Raw genomic sequence first — 24,028 nt, 5'->3', positions numbered from 1 at the left:
GCAGAAAGACAAAGCTAAGTTGCAGTCATAGGAATATTTTAGCTCTGGACACAAAGTGAATTTCAACTTTTCATTTTTTGACTTACCTCTTCCTTGAAAAGATTTTGTCTGTTTTTGAGTGAGCGGAGCTTGTTCTGCTTGTCTTCATGTCGCATCTCCTCCTCCGGGGGCTGGAAGTAGGCGATCAAGTCCTGTAGGGTCTGCAGGACTTCTTCTATAGGCAGGGTGATGGGGGCAGCTGTGCGATTGTTTCCGCTAAAAACCATGAGATTGACATGGTTTAGGCACCAGCCAGCAGCAGCGCCCTGATGAACACCCACTGGGTCCCACGCCTAACAGCCCCCCATGGTGCACCATGGGCTGCTTCCTTGGGCGGCCATTGTACCAGCAGCTACAAAATGAAGCTTCCCAGCTAACAGAGCAACAGAAGGAAATATTCACATTCAAGTTTAAAGCTATTTTCACAAACAAAGGGAAATGACTCCTTTTAGCACATTTATTTTCAAGCAACTTATAACTCATCCTGTTAATGTTACCATAATATTTCAGCTCATAGCATCAATGGGTATTCACTGAATGTGTAATCATGATTTCCCTGTAATCTAAAGAGGTAATTTCAATGGTGACTGTGACAGTGACTCTTCTATCTACAGCAGATGCTTCCCCTTCCATTTACCCCTGGTTGTCTGTCACACTTTTTTTTTTTCTTTTAAATAAAAACATTAAAAAAATAAACTTAACCCATGATTCTTTTAAACAATCACACCTTCTTGGCATTGATTAATCATACGGCTGAAAGGATTTCTATCACTGGGTCTTTGCCTCTATCTCCATGTTAGTTTTCTCTTTGTCTCTCCTCTTGCACCCCGTCCACATCTCTGTGTGTATTGAGATCTCTGCATGTGTTTTTCTCATCACGTTTCTGTGTACATGCCTGCTTTCCCTCACTCCATTTCTTGATGGTTCCTTTGCTTTCTGTATCTGTGGTCCTTTCATCTGAGTTTCCTCTCTCTGTGTTCTCTGACTATCACCCTCCTTTCTCAGTGTCCCCTATCTCTCAAACATCCTTCTTCTCTGCCTTGAGGTCTGTCTCTCTTTGTTTCTTGGTGTTCCCCAACCCCACGTTACCTGCCCTCCCATCTCTCTGTCCCTGTTGTATTCCTTTTCTGCAAGTGTCTCTCTTTTTCTGTTTTAATCTCTCCCCAATTTTTGTAATTAAACCCCTTCAACAGAGAGAGAATACAAAGCATTACAGATAACAAAATGACCCTTCTTTTCCCCATCTCCTTGAGGGGTACACCTGGGAGCCTCTCAGAGGGCAAAGGCTATGAAGAGGAAGGGGAAATGGACCCACCTCTTGTGGGTTTGCATCATTAGGCCCTGAGTGATTGAGAATTGGCTCAATGTGCAAGTAACATCACAAGGACTTTTTTTTTTTTTTGTATCTTATTTTATTCTAAGTTCTGGGATACATGTACAGGATGTGCATGTTTGTTACACAGACATGTGCCATGGTGGTTTGCTGCACCTATCAGCCCCTTACCTAAGCATTAAGCCCTGCATGTATTAGCTATTTTTCCTGATGCTATGCCTCCTCCTACCCCCCACCCCTCGACAGGCCATAGTGTGTGTTGTTCCTCTTCCTGGGTCCATCTGTTCTCATTGTTCAACTTCCACTTATAACTGAGAACATGTGGTGCTTCGTTTTCTGTTCCTGCATTAGTTTGCTGAGGATAATCATTTCCAGCTACATCCATGTCCCTGCAGAGGACACAATCTCATTCCTTTTTATGGGTGCATAGTATTCCATGGTGTATATGTACCACATTTTCTTTATCCAGTCTATCACTGATGGGCATTTGGGTTGATTCTGTGTCTTTGCTATTGTGCCTAGAGCTTCGGTGAACACCTGTGCACCTGTATCTTTATAATAGAATAATTTATATTCCTTTGGGTACATACCCAGTAATGGGATTGCTGGGTCAAGTGGTATTTCTGGTTCTAGGTATTTGAGGAATTGCTACACTGTCTTCTATAATGGTTGAACTAATTTACATTCCCACCAATAGTTTAAAAGCATTCCTATTTCTCCACAGCCTCGCCAGCATCTGTTGTTTGACTTTTTAATACTCGCCACTCTGACTAGCATGAGATGGTATCTCACTGTGGTTTTGATTTGCATTTCTCTAGTGATCAGTGATGTTGAGCTTTTCTTCATATGTTTATTGGCCACATAAATGTCTTCTTTTGAGAACTGTCTGTTCACATCCTTTGCTCACTTTTTAATGAGTTTTTGTTTCTTATAAATTTGTTTAAGTTCCTTGCAGATTCTAGGTATTAGACGTTTGTCAGATGGATAGATTGCAAAAATTTTCTCCCATTCTGTAGGTTGTCTGTTCACTCTGATAATTTCTTTGGCTGTGCAGAAGATCTTTAGTTTAATTAGATCCCATTTGTCAATTTTTGCATTTGTTGCATTTGCTTTTGATGTTTTTATAATGAAATCTTTGCCTGTGCCTATGTCCTGAATGGTATTGCCTAGATTTTCTTCCAGGGTTTTTATCATTTTAGGTTTTACATTAAAGTCTTTAATCCATCTTGAGTAAATTTTTGTATAAGGTATAAGGAAGGGGTCCAGTTTCAATGTGCTGCATATGGCTAGCCAGTTCTCCCAGCATCATTTATTAAATAGGGAATCACTTCCCCATTGCTTGTTTTTGTCAGGTTTGTCAAAGATCAGATCGTTGTAGGTGTATGGTCTTATTTCTGAGTTCTTTATTCTCTTAAATTGGTCTATGTGTTTGTTTTTGTACCGGTATCATGCTGTTTGGGTTACTGTAGTCTTATAACATAGTCTGAAGTTGGGTAGTGTGATGCCTCCAGCTTTATTCCTTTTGCTTAGGATTGTCTTGGCTATATGGGCTCTTTTTTGGTTCCATATGAATTTTAAAGTAGTTTTTTCTTATTCTGTGAAGAATGTCAATGGTAGTTTAATGGGAATAGCATTGAATCTATTAACTACTTTGGGCAATATGGCCATTTTCACGATATTGATTCTTCCTATCCATGAGCATGGAATGTTTTCCATTTGTTTGGGTCATCTCCAATTTCTTTGAGGAGTGATTTTCAGTTCTCCTTGAAGAAGGCCTTCACTTCCCTTGTTAGCTGTATTCCTAGGTATTTTATTCTCTTTGTAGCAAGTATTAATGGGAATTCATTCATGATTTGATTCTCTGCTTGTCTGTTGTTGGTGTATATGAATGCTTGTGATTTTTGCACATTGATTTTGTATCCTGAGACTTTGCTGAAGTTGCTTATCAGCTTAAGAAGCTTTTGGATTGAGACGATGGGGTTTTCTAGATACAGGATCATGTCATCTGCAAACAGAGACAGTTTGACTTCCTCTCTTCCTGTCTCAATACCCTTTCTTTCTTTCTCTTGCCTGATTGGCCTGGCCTGAACTTCCAACGCTATCTTGAATAGGAGCTGGGAGAAAGGGCATCCTTGTCTTGTGCTGGTTTTCAAGGGGGAATGCTTCCAGCTTTTGCCCATTCAGTATGATATTGGCTGTGGCTTTGTCATAAATGGCTATTATTATTTTGAGGTATTTCCCATTAATACCTAGTTCATTGAGTTTTAGCCATGAAGAAATGGTGAATTTTGTCAAAAACCTTTTCTGTGTCTATGGAGATAATCATGTGATTTTTGTCTTTGGTTCTGTTTATGTCATGAATTGTGTTTATTGATTTGCATATGTTGAACCAGCCTTGCATCCCAGGGATGAAGCCATCTTGATCATGCTGGATAAGCTTTTTGATGTGCTGCTGGATTTGGTTTGCCAGTATTTTATTGAGATTTTCACATCGATGTTCATCAGGGATATTGGCCTCAAGTTTTCTTTTTTTGTTGCATCTCTGCCAGGTTTTGGTATCAGGATGATTCTGGCCTCATATAATGAGTTAGGGAGGAGTCTCTCCTTTTCAATTGTTGGGAACAGTTTCAGAAGAAATGGTACCATCTCCTCTTTGTACCTGGTAGAATTCTGGTAGAATTCAGCTGTTAAGTCCATCTTGTCCTGGGCTTTTTTGGTTGGTAGGCTATTTGTTGCTGCCTCAATTTCAGAACTCATCATTGGTCTATTCAGGAATTCAAGTTCTTCCTGGTTCAGTCTTGGGAGGGTGTATATGTGCAGGAATTTATCCATTCCTTATAAATTTTCTAGTTTATTTGCATAGAGGTGTTTATCGTATTCTCTGATGGTTGTTTGAATTTCTGTGGGGTCAATGCTGATATCCCCTTTATCATTTTCTATTGTGTCTATTTGATTCTTTTCATTAGTCTAGCTAGCAGTCTATTTTATTAATTTTTTCAAAAAACCAGCTCCTGTATTTGTTGATGCTTTGAAGGACTTTCTGTGTCTCTGTCTCCTTTAGTTCCACAACGCTGATCTTGGTTATTTCTTGTCTTTTGCTAGCTTTTGGGTTTGTGTGCTCTTGGTTCTCTAGTTCTTTTAGTTGTGATGTTAGGATGTCAATTTGAGACCTTTTTAGCTTTTTGAGGTGGGCATTTAGTGCTATAAACTTCCTTCTTAATACTGCTTTAGCTGCATCCCAGAGATTCTGGTACATTGTCTCTTTGTTCTCACTGGTTTCAAAGAACTTGTTGATTTCTGCCTTAATTTCGTTATTTACCCAGGAGTCACTCAGGAGCAGGCTGTTCACTTCCCATGAAGTTGTGTGATTTTGAGTGAGTTTCTTGAATTCTAATTTGATTTTGCTGTGGTCTGAGAGACTGTTATGATTTCAATTCTTTTGCATTTGCTGAGAAGTGTTTTACTTGCAATTATGTGATCGATTTTAGAGTAAGTGTCATGTGGCACTGAGAAGAATGTATATTCTGTTGTTTTTGGGTGGAGAGTTCTGTAGACATTTATCAGGTCCACTTGATCCAGAACTGATATTGAGGTCCTGAATATCTGTTAACTTTCCATCTCAATGATCTAATATTGACAGTGGGTGTTAAAGTCTCCCACTATTATTGTGTGTGAGTCTAAGTCTCTTTGTAGGTCTCTAAGAACTTGTTTTATAAATCTGGGTGCTCCTGTATTAGGTACATATATATTTAGGACAGTTAGCTCTTCTTGTTGAATTGAATGCTTTATCATTACGTAATGCCCTTCTTTGTCTTTTTTGATCTTAGTTCGTTTAAAGTCTGTCTTGTCAAAAACCAAGATTGTAACCCCTGCTTTTTTCTGCTTTGCATTTGCTTCGTAAATTTTCCTCTGGCCTTTATTTCAAGCTTATGTGTGTCTTTGCACGTGACGTGAGATGGGTCTCTTGAATACAGCTCATGAATGGGTCTTGACTACTTACCCAGCTTGCCATTCTGTGTCTTTTAACTGGAGCATTTAGCATGGCTGCTTCTTGATGGCCAATTTCTAATGATCTCTCCTAGGCATTTATAGTATATTTGCTTATTCACCAACTGCTATATATTAATTTGCATACATGCTAAGGCAAGATTTTCATCTAGGCCCAAACAAAGACTCAAAAAATTCTGAAAGCAATCAGGCTGTGAGGTGATAATTCCAATTTTGTATTAAAAATGCCAAATGCACGCAATGGGGAAGGAATAATGGGGGACTGTAAGCTTATTATAGGCAGGGAGGCACATCAGTGTGTATTCAACTCCTGGCAGTGCCTGGCATGTTGCAAGTTCTCAGTTAGTGTTTGCAAATGACTACCTGGGATATTATTAGACACAAAAATAGTAGGGAAGAGAATGCCATGAGTACATGAGATGAAGCCTTGGCAGTATGAAACTCAATTCAATATGACTCCCCACTTCTGCGTTCAGTGAAGGAATGAACACATTTTCCTCAGTATTTCGGGCCAGCTCCAGAGCTTGCTTTTTGCTTTTTGTTTTAAAAACACTTTCATTTTACTAGAGACACTGAGGCTGGTCAAGAATAATTCTTTATATGATTGGAAAAGATGACAGCAAGAGGTTTATAGACATTTTTTGTAGCTCACTGAGGCAGCATAGGCACCATACAGGGAGTTGGACATTTCAGGTCTCAGCTTTGCCACTGCTATTATCAGTGTGATATTTGGGTTGCTGCTAGGCCTCTTATGCTTCTATTTAGCACCTGGAAAATAGGAAAGGTGCATTCTTTGATTGCCAGGTCTAATTTTTTGTCTGTTGGGCTCTCATTGCTGGACTACTTCATCTTGTCCCTTGAAGAAACATGAATATTATAGTCCTCTACTAGTCTAGGGAAGATTCATTCCTTCCTCAAAAAATAAGACATATCACATGCTTGGCATGGGAAGCAATGGTGAAAACAGACATTACTTCTGGAAAGCATCATGGTGTTCATATTCTACTCTAGAAGAACCTCAGAGAGAAAAGCCCAATGTCCAGAGATAAGTCAGAGCCTCAACTCAGAAATAACTACAACTGGCACCTATCCCTCCCCACCTTCTTCAACTCCCTATAGCCTGTCCCACTACATTCTTGGGCCTTTGCCAATGAATTCTTTTATTAAATTCAAGTGAGATCCCAGGTGATTCTGAATATTTATCATAACATAATGATTTATTTGTTGTCTCTCTTCTAAGGTTAAACTTAGAGGACAGCTGACAGTATCTTTTCCTCGGCAGAGTTTTTCAGACTCCTTAATCGATCACACTGTTCATTCTACTGGACAGTTCCCAGCAACTCTACAGAGGATGATGAGATAGCATGATGAAACTTTAACCTCTTCTTCATTTTTCTTTCTTGTTCCTTCCCTATTCCCTTAGCCTTAATGTGCTCCCAGAAGACCACCCCCCCCCCTCCTGGTTTCCGTGTGCACACAGCATACAAAGTTGGTTTCTCAAAAGAGATGGGGAAGAAGAATCTACTTCCAAAATGTTTTTTTCTCCTTTACTGCCTAGCTATTAAAAAATCCAAATATACTATAACTTTCGCAGCCCACACCCCCTCAGCATTGATATTTTTTCATTAGTCCTCTTTTTCTAAAATATCCTGTGCCTGGAAGAATCAAGAATTTTCCTCTTGAGGGTGGGACCTAATAGCTGAGTAAAGAGATCAGTAAATCCTTTCTCTCACAAAATAATAATAAAATTGGACAAAACCGTTCAAAACAACAATCTCTGGACTCTGGAAATTGACTAAAGGCATACAAAAAATCAAATATTTATTTTATTTTTATTTTATTGTTTGAGATGGAGTTTCACTACTGTTGCCCAGGTTGGAGTGCTATGGCGCGATCTTGGCCCACTGCAACCTCCACCTCTTGGGTTCAAGTGATTCTCCTGCCTCAGCCTCCTGAGTAGCTGGGATTACAGGCATGTGCCACTATGACCGGCTATTTTTGTTTTTTGTTTTTTTGAGATGGAGTGTTGCTCTGTCGCCCAGGCTGGAGTGCAGTGGCATGCTCTCGGCTCACTGCAAGCTCCACCTCCTAGGTTCATACCATTCTCCTGCCTCAGCCTCCTGAGTAGCTGGGACTACAGGTGCCGCCACCATGCCTGGCTAATTTTTTGAATTTTTTAGTAGAGACTGGGTTTCACCGTGTTAGCCAAGATGGTCTCGATCTCCTAACCATGTGATCCGCCCGTCAGCCTCCCAAAGTGCTGAGATTACAAGCCTGAGCCACTGTACCTGGCCTATTTTTGTATCTTTATTAAAGACGGGTTTCTCCATGTTGGTCAGGCTGGTCTCCAAACCCCGACCTCAGGTGATCCACGTGCCTTGGCCTCCCAAAGTGCTGGGATTACAGGAGCGAGCCACGGCACCCAGCCCAGTGTGTCTATATATGTATGTGTGTGTGTGTGTGTATGTATGTGTGTGTATTTATACATATATTTTTTTAATTTCTTTTTTTAATTTCTTTTTTTTTAATTTCAGTGTTTCAGCCTGTTGATGCTTCCATGTCCCTCCCCCCACTGCCTCATGGCGAAACAGCTCTGATAGGGCAGAGTAGGCAATGTGCAAGGCCACACACATGCTCAGGAAAAACTGGAGAGGACCCTAGCTATCTATTGCTTCCCACACAAGCAGAAAACAAAATCCAGCCACACACACAGGTCCATCAGCAAATGGTCACAGGCTTGTCTTGTAAGAAATACTAACGGAAGTCTCTCAGGCTGAAAGAAATGACACCAAACAGTAACTAGAATTCACGCAAAGAAATAAAGAACACTGGTAAAGGTAACTATGCAGGTAAATACTGGAAGCAATATAAAAATACATATCTTTCTCTTTTGTTCCTGTAATTGATTTAAAAAAACTCCATAAAATAATTATAAAACCATGTTGCTGAGCTTATAACTTATGAAGATGTAATACAAGTGGCAATATTATCACAAAGGAGTAGGCAAAGAATGGAAAAATGTTAATGCAAAGTTGCTTTATTTGTTAAGTTAGTATTAATTTGAAGTGCATTATTTCAAGTTAAATATATATTAAATTCCCTAGAGCAACCACTAAGAAAATAACTCCTCGGCCGGGCAGTGGCTCACGCCTGTAATCGCACCACTTTGGGGGGCCAAGGCGGGCGGATCACGAGGTCAGGAGATCAAGACCATCCTGGCTAACACGGTGAAACCCCGTCTCTACCAAAAAACAAAAAATTAGCCAGGCATGGTGGCGGGCACCTGTAGTTCCAGCTACTTGGGAGGCTGAGGCAGGAGAATGGCGTGAACCCGGGAGGTGGAGCTTGCAGTGAGCCGACATTGCGCCACTGCACTCCAGCCTGGGCGACAGAGTGAGACTCCGTCTCAAAAAAAAAAAAAAAAAAAAGAAAAAAAAAAAGAAAAAGAAAAAGAAAAAAGAACTCCTCAAAAAAGTATTTTTAAAAACCCAAAATAATTAAAATGTTACACTAGAGAATATTTAACACGAAAAAAGGTAGTAAGGGAGGAACAGAGGACCAAAAAATAAATAAATAAAAGAGACATAAGAAATAAATAGCAAAGTGGCAGACATAAATCCAGTTATCTAAATAATTACATTACTTATAAATGGATTAGGCATACCAATGAAAGGGAGAGATTGTCAGACTATTTTTTAAAATCAAATATATGTTGTCTACAAGGGACATACTTTATATTCAAGGACACAAATAGGTTAAAAGTACAAGGACTGACGACAACATGCCATACAAACAAAAAACATTATCTGCACATAAGACACCTAGAATGGCTCTATTAAATAGACTTAAGACAAAAATGTTCATAGAGAAAAAAAGAAAAGAGTTTAAAATTACAAAAGGGCAAATTTATCAGAAATATACATCTGTTATAAACATATAAGCACCTAACAGAAACCAAAATATGTGAAGCAAAAACTGATGGAATTGAAGTAGAAGATAACAATTCAACAGTAACAGAAACACCAATATCTGATTTCCCACCAGTTAATGTAATAAACCATATTAACAAAGGACAAAACTATATGTTCATATCGATAGACCAAGAAAAAGCTTTTGATCAAATCTAATGCTCATTCCAGATAAAAGCTCTCAACAAACTAGGAATAGAAGGGAACTTCCTCTACCTGATGAAGGGCATCTACAAAAATCCTACAGTCAAAACCACACTTAATGGTCAAAAACTGATGTTTCCTGCCCTCTCCCCACCCCCACCCTAGATCAGGAACAAGACAAGAATGTCTGTTCACATCACTTTTATTCCACATTGTAGTGGATATTCTAGCCAGTGCAATCATGTAAGAAAAATAAATAGAGGGCATCCCTATAGGAAAGAAAAAAATAAATATCTTTTTATTCACAGAGGACATAATCCTGTATGTAAAAAATTCTAAAGAATCCACCTGCTCTCCAAAAAGCCCACTGAATAAATAATTTCAGTTAGGTCAGTGACATAAGTCCAATATTTCTAAAACTTAATTTCTATGTACCAGCAGAAAATAATCTGAAATGAAATCAAAAAATGATTCTCTTTGTAGTAGCACCAAAAAGAATCAAATACATAGGAATATATTTCATAAAAGAAGTGCAAGACTTATATAATAAAAACCACAGTATCTTCCTGAAAATAATTAAAGAAGAATAAATAGACATACTATGTTTGTAGATTGGAAGACTTAATATTATGAGGCTAACAGTCCTCCAAAACAGATCTCTAGATTCAATTTAATACCTATGAGAATTCCAGCAGAATTTTTTCGGACAAAAATAAACTCACCCTTAAATTCACATGGGAATACAAAGGACCCAGAAGCACCAAAATAATTTTGAAAAGAAGTACAAAATTGGAGCATTCACTCTACATTATTTCAATACTTACTATAGGTACATTAATTAAGACAGTGTTATTTTTGAATAATGACAGGCATACAGATCAATGAAACAGAACTAAGGGCCCACAAAGAAACTCTTACATTTATGATCACTTGGCTTTTGACAAAAGTGCCAAGGCAACTTGATGGGGAAATGTTGTCTTTCCAGAAAACCGTGCACGGAGAAATCTGATATCCATATGGCCACATACAAAAATATTAATTGAAACGTTTACCTCATACTATGCACAGAAATAGACTCAAAATGGATCACAGACCTAAATGTAAACGCTAAAATTCTGAAACTTTTAGAAAAACACAGAGGAGAAAATCATGATGATTTGAGTAGAGAGTTCTCAGGTATGACACCAAAAGCACAATCCATAAATATGTTAAATTGAACTTAATCAAAAATAAAACATTTGTGCTTCAAAAGACACCATTTTAAAAAAATGAGAAGAAAAGCCAAAGACCAAGAGAAAATATGTGCAAATCATAAATATGGCAGAAAACTCATAATCAGAAGATACAAACAACTCTCAAATTTTAATTTTAAGACAAATGACCCAATTTGAAAAGGCAAAATGCTTAATTACATTTTACCAAAGAAGATACATGAATGGCTAATAAGCACATGATAAGATGTCCAGTATCATTATTCATTCTGGAAATTCAAACTAAAACCACCACGATAATATCTACTAGTATCATAGCTACTAGTATGGCTACAATCAAAAAGTCAGATAGTAACAAATGGAGGAAAAGATGTAATGAAAAGAAACTTCAGACATTTCTAAGAGAAATGTCTGGAAAACAGATTTTTCAGTTTCTTATAAAGTTAAACATACCCAATTGAATAAATAAAACATGGTATTTATATACAATGGAATATTATTCAACCTTAAAAAGGAATGAAATCATGTTACGTGTTACAACATGGACAAGCCTTGAAGATATTTTGCTAAGTGAGATAAGCCAGACGCAAAAGGACAAATACTATGTGCCTCCACTTATATGAGGTACTGAGAATAGCTAAATTCATAGAAGCAAAGAGTCAGTAGAAGTTATAAGGGGCTGAGGGAGAGGAGAATAGGGAGTCTCGTTTAATAAATACAGAGTTTCAGTTTGGGATGATTAAAAACTGTGGAGATGGATAGTGGTGATGACACTAAAATATGGCTAAAATGATAAGTTGGATGTGATATATATTTTACCACAATAAAAATATATCAAAACGTTATACAAATTTATATATGACTCAACAATTTCACTCCTATTTACCCAAGAGAAACAGAAACCATATCTGAAAACTTTTACACTAATATCCAAAAAACATTATTCTTAGTAATCAAAATGGAAACTATCAACTGTTCATCAACTAAATGAGTAAAATGTGATATATGTGCATCTCTATCTATATAGAACTCTCCCTCTACACACACACACATGCACACACACACACACACAGAACACTCTGCAGCAATAAATAAGTGAAGAAACAAAATAATAAGCTTCAAAAATATAATGCCAAGTGAAAAGGCCAGATTCAAAAGACAACATATTTCATGATTTATTAATGTATTAAATTGAGACAGAAAGCAGATTAGTGGTTGCCTAGGGCTGTAGGTGGCAACTAGAATAAACTGCAATGAGGAGATATTTTTGGAGGGATGGAAACGTTCTAAAACTGAACTGCAGTGATGGTTGTAAGGCTCTGCAAATAAATATATGAAAGTTGACTGAATTGGCCAGGGATGCTGGTTCATGCCTATAATGCCAACATTTTGGGAGGCTGAGGTGAGAGGATCCCTTGTGCCCAGCAATTTGAGACCAGCCTGGGCAATATAGTGAGACGCCATCTCTACAAAAAATTAAAAAAATATTGGTGTGATGGTATTTATGCGTGGTCACAGCTACTCAGGAGGCTAAGGTGGGAGGATTGCTTGAGCTCAGATGGCGGAAAGGCTGCAGTGAGACCCTATCTCAAACAAAAAACAAACAAAATCTCATGGAACTGTACATTTAAAAGGATGAATTTTGTAATATGTAAATTCTACCTCAATAGAGATGTTTAAAAATAATTTCCCCATTGTCAGGCACATAACTCCCACTGACTTTTTAAAATAACAACTTAATTGAAATACAGTTCACATATCATATGATCACCCATTTAAAGGGTACAATTCAAAGGTTCAGTAGCTTTGGGAATATTCAGAGTTGTGCAACCTTTGCCATGATCAGTTTCAGAACGTTTTCATCAGCTCTCCAGAAAGCTTTGCACAGTAGCAATCACTCTCCCTTTCCCCCAAGACACCCCAGCTTCTGCCTCTTTCTACTTCTCTCTACTTCTAGGTAGAAAGAAGGTAACTCTTCCTACTTCTGCCTCTGCTTTTTTCCTCGTAGATTTATCTGTTCTGGACATTTTGACCATGTGAATGGAAAAACATCCCAGGATAGCAGTTCTCAACTGAGGCTGATGTCGGAATCACCTAGGGAGCTTCAGTAAAATACCGGCATTTGGATCCAACATCTGCAGATTCTGATGCAATTGGTTTAAGATGTAGCCTGGGCATCAGGGTATTAAAACCTCCCCAGATAAATCTAGCATGTGGCCAAGGTTAAGATCTCTATTGTAGGGCAGTCATGTTTAAACTTTAGTATGCATCAGCATCACCTGGAGGGCCTATAACACTATGAGTTGCTGGATCTTATTCTGAGGGTATCTGATTCAGTGGGTTTGAGGTAAAACCTGAGAATCTGCATTTTTTAACCAGTTTGCAAGTGATGCTGATGCTCTGGTCCAGGGATGCACTTTAAGAATCTTGGGAGATGTCAGAACAGCAAGATGGAAGGAACCTGAGCCCCCGTAGCTAGGCCACCTATTTTCCTTAAACCACCTACCTACTTTATATTATTACCTAAACAAGAAGTAAAAGCTTACTCTGAACTGCAGCGGCAGCCCAGCCTGTTTCCTAATACACATCCCTTGGACTGCAGTCTTTCAACAGCAAGAAAAGTCAAGATCTAAAACAAAGTTCTCATTTCATGCAAATTCACACATGTAATTTATACCCCTTGGCTTTCGAGAGATTTTCCTACAAGAGAAGAATGATCTTGGAACACTGCACAGTTTACAACAGAATCAATTTCTCATGGTAATTGGTGAAAACAATCCACAGAGTTCTGTTTTGGAAGCATTATTTAGACTGGAGGGATTATGATCCAAGCAGGCAGTTCAGTTAATTTTCTCATTTAAGCCACAGCCACAGTTGGGTAACCCAAGGCTTCCAGTGCAAAGCTACTTTGATCCAAACCATAGCAGCAATTCTGAATGATGGAGAAACCCTTCCTACATAATACATGGGGAGTGTATCAGTTCCTCTTTGCTGTTTTTCTCTTTACACACAAATATAAAATGGACCAATGCACTCCAGCTCTTTTCACTTAATTGTCATGCAAAGATCTTGGATATTCATCCCTCCAATCTGAATAACTAATGGAGCTTGGGCATTTGTTGAGCAAAGGGTGAAGCTAGTAGGAGTTCACCTGTGTAGGAAATCTGTTTCAGCCTCAAGCTCTTGATGGTAAAACTCTTTGCTGGTGTATCATTATTTCCTGAAAACATTCACAATATCAAAAAGAGGTGGGTGGTGGTGTTGGAAGGCCACAGAGTCAAACTCACCAGGTAGAGGAGGAAAGGAGCTAACATACCTGACAAACTGGCTGAATAAGGCTGTAGTGTTCCGGATGATCCGAGCAGCCTGGGACTCCTCACGCTGGCATCTCTGCAGTGTTAATCCATCATCCATGTGGCCTTCCTGATGGAGTATGACCTACCCACGTGGCAAGGGACAGAAGCTCTAAGGTTACAATTATTCCACATATGGGCAGTCAACATTTCCCACAGTATTTCCCTCATCCCTCTTATTCCTTTCTCCAAATAAGCTCCCCTGCATCCATTTTGAGAATGGGACATTAGCAAAGTTATTGCACCCATATGCCCTGTTAGTGACATGTGCATCATTCCTTAGACACAGTGCTTTGATGAAAATGAAATTTTATGTGCCACCGTGGTATGAGTTATGACACATTCCTCAGGCCTAGATTTGAAAGGGTGACAACATATCTCATAATCGATTTTTCTCTTAAAATGAACATGGAATCTTACCCTTGGAAATGGGAACAGTCACTGTGTTCAAAGTCTCTTCCTCCAGAGATGAATTGAAGAAAAAGACAAGGTAAAGCAAAACCCTGTACTGGGATCAGGCTTGGTTTCTCGACTGAAGGCCAACTACACTGAGTTAGTTAACTGTAGGGCTGGGGAAAGCAGTTCAAGGTGGTAGCTGGCTTCTCTTGGAGGCTAGAGAGCCAATTTGAAAGCATGGGTTCTGATATCAGCAGACCTTTGTCTAGTCCTGCTATGCCACTTACCAGCTGTGTGACCTTGGGCAAGTTACTTAACCCCCATTTGCTTTGGATTTCACCATCTGCAAACGGACTTATCTTAGAGGGTTGTTTGCAGGATTCAATGATTTACATGTCATCAACTGGCATGGTACCTAGAATCTAATAGGTGCTCAATGAGTGTTTATTATCAGAGGCAGTATAGTACTGATGTTAGACCAGTTATCTGGAAGCTAAGCATATGTACTTGTCACTAAGGACACCATGACACAATTTTTTTGGGAGGGGCTACCCACTTTTTATGTGGAGGTCAGTGGCTTTTTCCCTTAAAACGATCAAGTGGGCCAGGCGCGGTGGCTCAAGCCTGTAATCCCAGCACTTTGGGAGGCCGAGACGGGCGGATCACAAGGTCAGGAGATCAAGACCATCCTGGCTAACACGGTGAAACCCCGTCTCTACTAAAAAATACAAAAAATTAGCCAGGAGTGGTGGCACACGCCTGTAGTCCCAGCTACTCGGGAGGCTGAGGCAGGAGAATGGTGTAAACCCGGGAGGCGGAGCTTGCAGTAAGCTGAGATCCGGCCACTGCACTCCAGCCTGGGCGACAGAGCGAGACTCCGTTTCCAAAAAAAAAAGCAACAACAACGACAAAAAAAAAAGATCAAGTGTGTTAAGTGAGACAATTTCATCCTGGTTCAAGTCGAGGTCAAATCCTGATCCAAGTTCCTTGACATGGTTTCCTCTTGATGGAAGTAAGCAAAGACAGACAATGTGTAGATCCTGGAAGTCTACATGTCAACACGGACAAAACGTGTGGCTCTAGAAAGTATCTATAGAATAAAGATTGTTGGCCTCTCTCATTTTCAGCTTAAAGAAGCAACTTATTTTCCTTTCCATGTGAAAAATCTTTTCCTTGCTTTTTATTATTTTGAAGGTACTTCCTGATATGATGAATTAGAATTCAGGCTTGTTCATTTTTGAAACAAGACTTTGCATCCCATCTGTATACTGCAGTGTGAGCATTGGCAAAGGACACTGTTACCATTGGAATCACTAACTGTTAGAAAATATTCCTTTGTCAGAACACCTCAGCAACTGGTTAGCAATGCTGCATTTGGGTTTAGTAATACATTGCCACTACGTTTACTTTGGCCTGGGTCCCAGATTTCTGGTCCTTAAAGACCAAAATTCTTAGGTTTTGCTTGTTCAGATAACACCTTTAAACTGGCCAGCCAAATGAGAAAGTAATGAGAACTGGGGGGAGATGCAGTTGCTAGAATGTTGTTATTATGAACCCTACTGATCTCAGCAGCCCAGTTCCTAAGGTCCTTCTTTCTCTTGGAGAAATCTTACAACTGAAGAGCAGGGAGAAGAAGCCTAAGGTGGGAATAGGAAAGAGGGTGCTTTAAAGTGGCTACTCATCAGGTGTTTCATTGTGTTTGTGCTTGATTGGTTTCTGTTGATTACTGTTTTGTTCATTTCATAAAACATGGCACAGATTCAGACATCCTTTGTATTTTTAGAGAGCGCACTTAACATGCTTCCTAGGAAAAGAAGCAGCGTCGCCCTGTCGAGGGCTGAGCACTATCGCACCAGCTGGAGAGAGTTCATAAAAGCACCTCCCCAATTCACACATACATTCTAACAGTTAAATGAATGTGCGGGCTATGGTCCTAGAAGAGAAAGGCATGGACAGGTACAATAAGTCAACAATGCGAAATGAGATCTCTCCACATTTGCAGAGTCCTTGGAGTGTGTCCCTGCCACACAGAGTTACAGCCAAGATCCACAAATTCTACTTTATTTAAATGCTACCAATGCCTTAGTAGGTCTCAAAAACTGTAGAGGCTTTAGACGGTATTACTGTACTCTACAGAGGACTGAATTTTCTTCTGATAGGCTGGTAAGAGTAGAGGATGAGTTTTTGGCATTTATTTTCCATTTGTTCTTATTTCCAGCGTGTAGCCCTCATTCCCGGGGTGTAGCTCTTCTGAAGATCAACTGAAAGCCTACTGTATTTCCCAGGGTCATTCCAACTTGTCACTCCCTGAACCCTGACTTGTATATCCCTAGTACTGTCATAATGTCAACATCTCTGCTTTGCTCTTCATGATCACAGCAGTTTTGCGTTTACTATTTTGGCTTCACACCCCATCCACGGTCAGCTTAGGATTCTAGAGGAAACCGCATGTAGAATTTTAGGCACATGTTTTTGCAGTTCTCTCTACTCTGGACTCTTGGACCCTTGAGTTCCAGAAGCCTTGGCTGAACCTATGTCTAATCTGACTCTTTAGCACAATTGAGCTAATGCAAGATCCCATTCCCTAGTTCTGCAAATCAGCAAATGTGCTGAGGGGGAAAACAAAGACGAAGGTGGGCTCACCTCAGTGCACTTACATTCTGTGTGCAATATTTTGTGCGTATGTTTTGGCTGGCTTGGTTATTGAAACCTTCCATTTTTTTTGAAGGTACTGTATCCAGCCTGTGCAGCTGTTTTCAGAGGAAGGGTTGGTCTCATACAAGCCAGATTATGTGGCCTCTTATTTATTGTATTTTCTATCCCCTCTTGATCACTTCATTTCCCCTTTTCTAGATATCTTCCTAGTCTGTGTTGCCTTACACAAAATTAAGATATTACCTTATGTTCATTCTCAACATCCTTTCTTACCATAACCTGCATTCTGGAAAACTCTTCATCATGACTACCTTAGGCTGCTATACCTCAACTACAGAGCACAGTACCTTCCAGCACCTTATTCTGGGACTAGTTGACTATTTAAACCCATATTTTATAAGGGTTTTTCAGGGATAAAAGCATCACATCTTTGACATCCATTACTTGGTTCCCACCAAAAGAAACACTGTTATGGCAATTAACTTTCTGGTGAAAAGATGCTGCATGTACCCAAGCTAGTTTTTCTCACTGGAGCAGGCTGTGATGCACCACTCAAATCAAGATACAGTCTGTGGATACTGTCATTCCACAACATCTCTTCTTTCTGCCAGTGGGTTCCTGTGGGCTTGTTATTATGCAATCTGCGTTTTCTCTGTAGAGATCTATTTAGTCTTTTATGAAAACTGCACAATAACTCAATTATCCACTGAAATGAAGGGAGCAATGATGTGGATAATCCCAAGACAGCAAATCACCAAAAGCCACTTAGATAGGGTTTCAGAGTGCATTAAGCACACCATCTCCTCCTTACAGATTTTCTGTGTATTTGGTTTTTTCCCCCATTGAATATGGGGTCAAAGTATCCACATTAGGCTGAAGTATGGAAGAAACTGTGTACAATCTATCACAAAATAACTCTTCTGAATAGTAAGAAGTAAATCACAATCACATCCACCTGATTCTCAGAATCACTTCTATTGCCTAGTTGCTTCCAACTCAGGGTAAAACAACTGTAGACAGACATTCTGACTCTCACCTTTCTTTTCAGAGGTCCCAGGCGGGAAGTTTTGGCATCTTGTGCTTTGTAGGTCACCCACAGACCACTGGCTATATGCTGTACAAAGCAGACAGAATCTCCATACTTGATTTCTGGAACTCCCATGCCTTCTATGTCTCGCTTGTGACTGGAATCTAATTTCTCCTTGAGTTCCTAATTCATACACAAACAGAAACAAACATAGGCATTACTGATTAAATTAGAAGCTCAATATACAGAACGAATCACCTGTGAGAAATTTGTAAGCCAGGCAACTGGTTACCAAAATAATCACGATGTGCCTGTCCAAGCCAGGATTTCAGAAAGACTTGCTTCCCTTATCTCTTGTTAATTGTAAAATCAATGGCTTTCAAGTTCTGGTTACTTTAGTGATTATTTAAATCCACGGGTAAAGGGGGCACCTAGTAAGCCCTCTCTTCTGTTCTGATTTTGTGTAATTCTTCATTATATTTTCTACTTTCCTCATCCTGATTTATATACCTTAATAAGTAACCCGTTACTAGCCAATTAACTTATTTCCAGCAAGTGACATCTTCCATAATTGTAATGGTTACCTGTCACAAAGCACTCACTCAGAGGCTTTCATCCTATCTATTGATTTCATATAAAAATTTCTTATAAAAATCTGCAGAGAAAGGAGACCCTTTGAGTAGACAGGGGTTACTAACATGGCTTAAGCTAAGGTAGTAATTTGTGTATCAGTCTCTTAGGGCCTCCTCAGTGGTGTGTTGTAGTCAAGCGGTTTCATTCTTCAGCTGTCACTGTTTCACTGCCTATTCTCCAGTGTGGAAAAGGGACTTCCTGTGCATCAGGTAACAACACAGTGACAATCTGAAGTACCTGTCACAATAGCGTGTCATGAGGTAGCCCTCTGATGCATGGTAACTTCTTCCCCTCCTCATCAATCAGGGCCTCCGTGGTTCTATTCTGAATGGTTATACCCTATTTCCATTTCTTTTCTACATCTTGCATTAAATTGCTCATTTGTAAAAGCCATTAAAGAGGAAGCAATTTGAACTTTTACAGAATAAAAAATGGCTGTTACCTGTTTGCAAAAACGTTTTTCTCTCTGTCTCTCCCTCTCCCTGCCTCCCTCCCTCCCATCTCTCTCTCTCTCTCTCTCTTTTTTTTCTTTTTGAGCCCAGAGTCTCACTCCGTCACCCAGGCTGGAGTACAGTGGTACAATCTTGGCTCACTGTAACCTCTGCCGCCAGGATCAGGTGATCCTGCCACCTTACCCTCCTGAGTAGCTAGGACTACAGGTGCAGGCCACTACACCTAGCTAATCTTTTGTTTGTTCATTTATTTATTTGTTTATTTATGGTTTTGCTTTCTGCAGAGACAGGGTTTCCCCATGTTGCCCAGGCTGATCTTGAACACCGGGGCTCAAGCAATCCACCACCTCGGCCTCCAAATTTTTCTCCTTCTTAATAGTGGAACAAACAGCAGCACATGTATTGAGTCATTACCACACTCAATATACTATTCTACGTTCTTTACACGTATTAACTCTCCATAGTGGCCTCTGATGTAGCTACAAATGCCATTCCAGTTTTACAGATGAGAAAATGAAGGAGGTAAATTTGCCCAAGATCATTCCGGAAGTAATGACAGGAAGTCCAGCTCCAGAGTCTGTGCTCTTCTCCTACTCTAAACTACTCCTCACCCTTCAAAACCCTGCTCAGAGGTTACCTCTGTAAAGGCAGAGTCAGTCTCTCCTGCTCTTCTTCCCCAGCACAGTCTCACTGCTCTACTGGGCACTTAGCACATCATCATGTAAAATGGGTTTCTTTATACAACATTTTCTTTTTGTCAGGCTATGAAAAAAATCAAGGGCACAGGCCAAATTTCAATTAATTTTGGATTTATAACAGAAAATTCAACACCTATCAATTACTTAATGGACATATACTGAGAGAATAGCTGAGCAATTTTTTCTTTTACGTTTATTTTTCATTTCAGCTCTTATTTTCCTTCAAGCTTTCATTATTTCGCACAACATTTAAAGGATCACTTGGAGCAATATTAGTACAAGAAATTTCTTTTTCTTTTAAATGTGTGTGTTGAAACATTGGCTGGATTATTAAATATGACTTCTTTACTTTTTCAAGCAGCAAGATAACATCCAAGGATAAGCATGAATTTTTCTTTTGCAAAAAGATTATTGCCAGAAAAATATATTTCTGATTTTGTAACATTAGCTAATAGGATAATAGTATTTGATATATTGGGATTTTCTTTACAGGTAATTCATCAAGAATGCATTTATTCTATAAAACAATGGATACTTGATTTTCACTGCAGCAATATTCACAGCTCTAGAGACACTCGAGCCAGTAACAGAACTGAAAAGATGCCAAAATTCTCATCTCTAGTCTGTTCTCTAACCGTAGCCAATGCAGGGGTTAAAATTATGCACACCACAACTGTTAAATATGAATAATTACATTGATTTCTAATAGCTCCTGATTAAAACAATTCATATTACCCAACTATCAGTGAATATGGTAACTTCATTACTTTCTTGCCTTTCACTTAAACATGGCTTTGCAAAAAAAAAAAAAAAAAGATCTGTTTTTCTGGAGTCACTGAAATAAACGAATCATGATTCTGTACAGAAAGGAGTGTTTCTGTGTCTTTGTTTTACAAAACAGCATCGGCTTCCAAATTCTATGGTAGTCGCTGCAGTGGCCACTTCTAATTTAATAGAACGGCGGCAACAAACGAAGATCTAGAGACAAAATCCATATGAAAAACAACCCAATTCAACCTTAAACAGTAATGATAAATCAGTAAAGGAAATTAAAGAGCTAGGTGATGGAGAGGCTTGATTTTATTGACAGCACATTGGTGATTTTCTTTTGACTTGAGTATGAACTAATGCTCCCTTCTGTTTTTACCTGAATATGGCCCCAGCTGCAGCCACCCTACTGCTAGAAATGGAAACGTTCTAAAAAATAGAGCTAATCCAATCATTCTCTTTCAATAACTCCCAGGTTTCTATGGAATACAATTGTTATCTCTAAAGTTCTTATACCCCAAATGCTCTAACCAAATTGGACTAAGAGTACTTATATTCATGTGCCAAATATTCCCCTTCTTTGGGCCTTTACTGACATTATACTTTCTGTTTGGAATTCCCCTGCTTCATCTTGGCATCTCTACATCTGTATTGTTTATATTTCATATCTTCTGTATATTGTGGTATTTCGATATATTTTTGTTTGTTTGTTTTGTTTTTAATTTTTTATTGCTAAAAAATTAAGACAGTAAAATTTGCTTTCACTGGTGTACAGTTCTACCAGTTTTGACAAGTGCGTAAGTCATATTGCAACCCCTTTAGACAAATACAGAGTAGTTTCATCATCCCAAAAGAGTCCCCCAAGTTCTCCCTTTGAAGTCAGCTCTCCTCTCTCCTGGGCAACCAGTGATCTGTTTTCTGTTCCCGTGGCATTGCCTTTTCTAAACTGTCACAGGAACACAATAATATATACAGCTTTTTGATTCTGACTTCTTTCACTTAGCATAATCTGTTTAAGATTTATCCATTTAGTATGTATACCAGTAGTCTGTTCTGTTTTATTACTCAGTGGTATTCCATGGCATGGATATACCACAGGCTTTTAATCCATTCAACAGAGGACATTTGGTTTACTTTCACTTTTTGGTAATTATGAAGAAAGCTGCTATGAACATTCAGGTACAGGCTTTTTATGAACATAACTTTTTCATTCCCCTTGGGTAAATGTCTAGGAGTAGAATTACTGGGTCACTGGAGAGTATATGTTTAACTTTATAAAAACCTGCTAAACTGCTAAACTGGTATTTCGGTATTTTTAAAACTTTCTGGCTGGGGAGAGACTGCCTTTCTGGTTAGAGATAGCAAAGGGCTCAGCTGCACGCCTTTGATATGCAATCTAATCAATTCACAAACAGACGTCCTCTAGCTGGCTCACACATTCCAGGAGGCAATATTCCTCTGCCTTCCCAAGGCCAGGTACTAGGTAGATAGGGACCACCTCTATAGCTTAGAGTCCCCTGAAATTACTCAAACTAGCAAATCCCAAACTGTTTACCCAGCCCTGCCTTGCCTTAACCATGGAAACCCCAACAAAAGTGGTAGCAAAGGTTGTCACCTTGCTTATGCCCCTTGTCTGCCTCCTGACCAAAGCTGGTGCTTTCCTATGTGACCCTGCGTGGCGTGGCACGTCTCCTGTTGCTAGGACCTGTGAGTATAATAAACTTTGTTTTCCTAAGCCTCTCCTGCATCTCCTCACACGGCTGCACCTGACTGATGATCACATAAAGGAACACAGCACAACATCTCATCCATCAAGCCTTCTCTACTTAGCCAAAGCCGGAGGATACCTGTACACATTCTCTGATCTCATGGTTTTGTGGACCCTGCAGGGACTGTCCTTCCAGGGCTAGCCAATTCCTAAAAATGGTAAAGCACTCATCCGGGAGCACACCTTTTATATGCAAACCAATCCAAAGCCCATAAAGGCAACCTCCTCCTTTACCTTCTGGACCCCCATTCCCGTAGCCTAATCTCCCCAGGGCTGGTACCAGACAACCAATAGCAACTCCCATGCTCCAGAGGCTGCTGAAATTATTCAAAGTAGCCAACCCTAAGCCTATTTATCCTGCCTAGCCCATCTCTTTCTATGGAAACCACGAAAAGGCTCTTTCCCCCAGCTTCCCCTCACTCTCTCTTCCTCCTGGAGGATGGTGCTTCTCTGTGTGGCCCTGTGTGGTATGGCGTGTCCATTCCTCTTGGGAATGGAGTCAAACGAGTGTTCTTTTCCAATGCTGATTGTCTCCTGATTTGTCGGCTTCATCACACCTGAATAATAAAATCTACATTTTAAAAACAGGTATTGTTGTTGGGATATTAGCTGCCCCCTGGCAGACTGAAAATGCCAAAGGTGTAAAACCGGGATTTCTTTGTCTTTGTATTTCATACAATGCTCTGCTTAAAACTGGTTGCAAATCATTTGTTATTGTTTTACTGTTCTGCAGACATTCAATCTATATCTGTTTATTTGCATCAACCTTGTTTATGTTAGATGATAAGCTGATCCTAAGAAGGAAGAGGTTATCTGGCCTAATATGTGTTGAAGGGCAGTAATCATTATCCTCTGCCTCCACTGACACCTTATTAAGGAAATGCTCATGACCACATCATAATTGTCATATTAGTATTTGGCTGAGATGATCAAGTTGCTATGATTGGTTTAATATTCCTGGAATATTAAATGTTTGCCTGGAGATGATCAAGTTGCTAAGATTAGTTTAATATTCCTGGAAGGATGAAGAAAGGAGCTAGAACTAGGCCAGGTATGGTGGCTCACATCTGTAATCCCAGCACTCTGGGAGGCAGAGGTGGGTGGATCATGAGGTCAGGAGATCAAGATCATCCCAGCCATTTAGTAGAAACCCCGTTTCTACTAAAAACACAAAAATTAGCTGGGTGTGTTGGTGCATGCCTGTAATTCCAGCTACTCAGGAAGCCGAGACAGGAGAATTGCTTGAACCAGAGAGTTGGAGGTTGTGGTGAGCCAAGATCGTGCCACTGCACTCCAGCCTGGCAACAGAGTGAGACTCTGTCTCAAAATAAACAAACAAACAAATAAATAAATAATAAAGAAAGAAACTAGAACCAATAGTTGCCCAGTGCCTGGTTCAAACTAGGTATTGTGCTAAGTACTTTACAATGAAAACACCATCACGTGAATTTACCAAGGACCTACAAAGTGGTATGTATCATACATGACACTTTACATTTTCTCTAAATCTGTCAATAGCCCTATGGCTTTTATTATCCTGCTTTATAGATGATAACACTGAGGCTTGCAGAGTTT

The 24,028-nt window shown here is 39.5% G+C and overlaps 1 protein-coding gene across 2 annotated transcripts in view; it reads right to left on the bottom strand.

The window, feature by feature from the left end:
* Positions 1-24,028, bottom strand: part of RYR3 (ryanodine receptor 3) — a 584,152-nt gene that overhangs the window by 302,395 nt on the left and 257,729 nt on the right. For both annotated transcript variants that reach the window (XM_025390215.1, XM_025390216.1), the window contains exons 11-13: positions 18,144-18,317; positions 14,020-14,141; positions 87-255 (exon numbers count right to left, since the gene is read on the bottom strand). In XM_025390215.1, the coding sequence (XP_025246000.1) occupies positions 87-255; positions 14,020-14,141; positions 18,144-18,317 (465 nt within the window). The remainder of the gene's footprint in view (positions 1-86; positions 256-14,019; positions 14,142-18,143; positions 18,318-24,028) is intronic.

Source organism: Theropithecus gelada, chromosome 7a (genome assembly GCF_003255815.1).
Source record: "Theropithecus gelada isolate Dixy chromosome 7a, Tgel_1.0, whole genome shotgun sequence".
In the NCBI taxonomy this organism is placed as follows: domain Eukaryota; kingdom Metazoa; phylum Chordata; class Mammalia; order Primates; family Cercopithecidae; genus Theropithecus; species Theropithecus gelada.
Note: the sequence above shows the minus strand (reverse complement) of the source record. Positions and strands in the feature narration are given on the sequence as shown.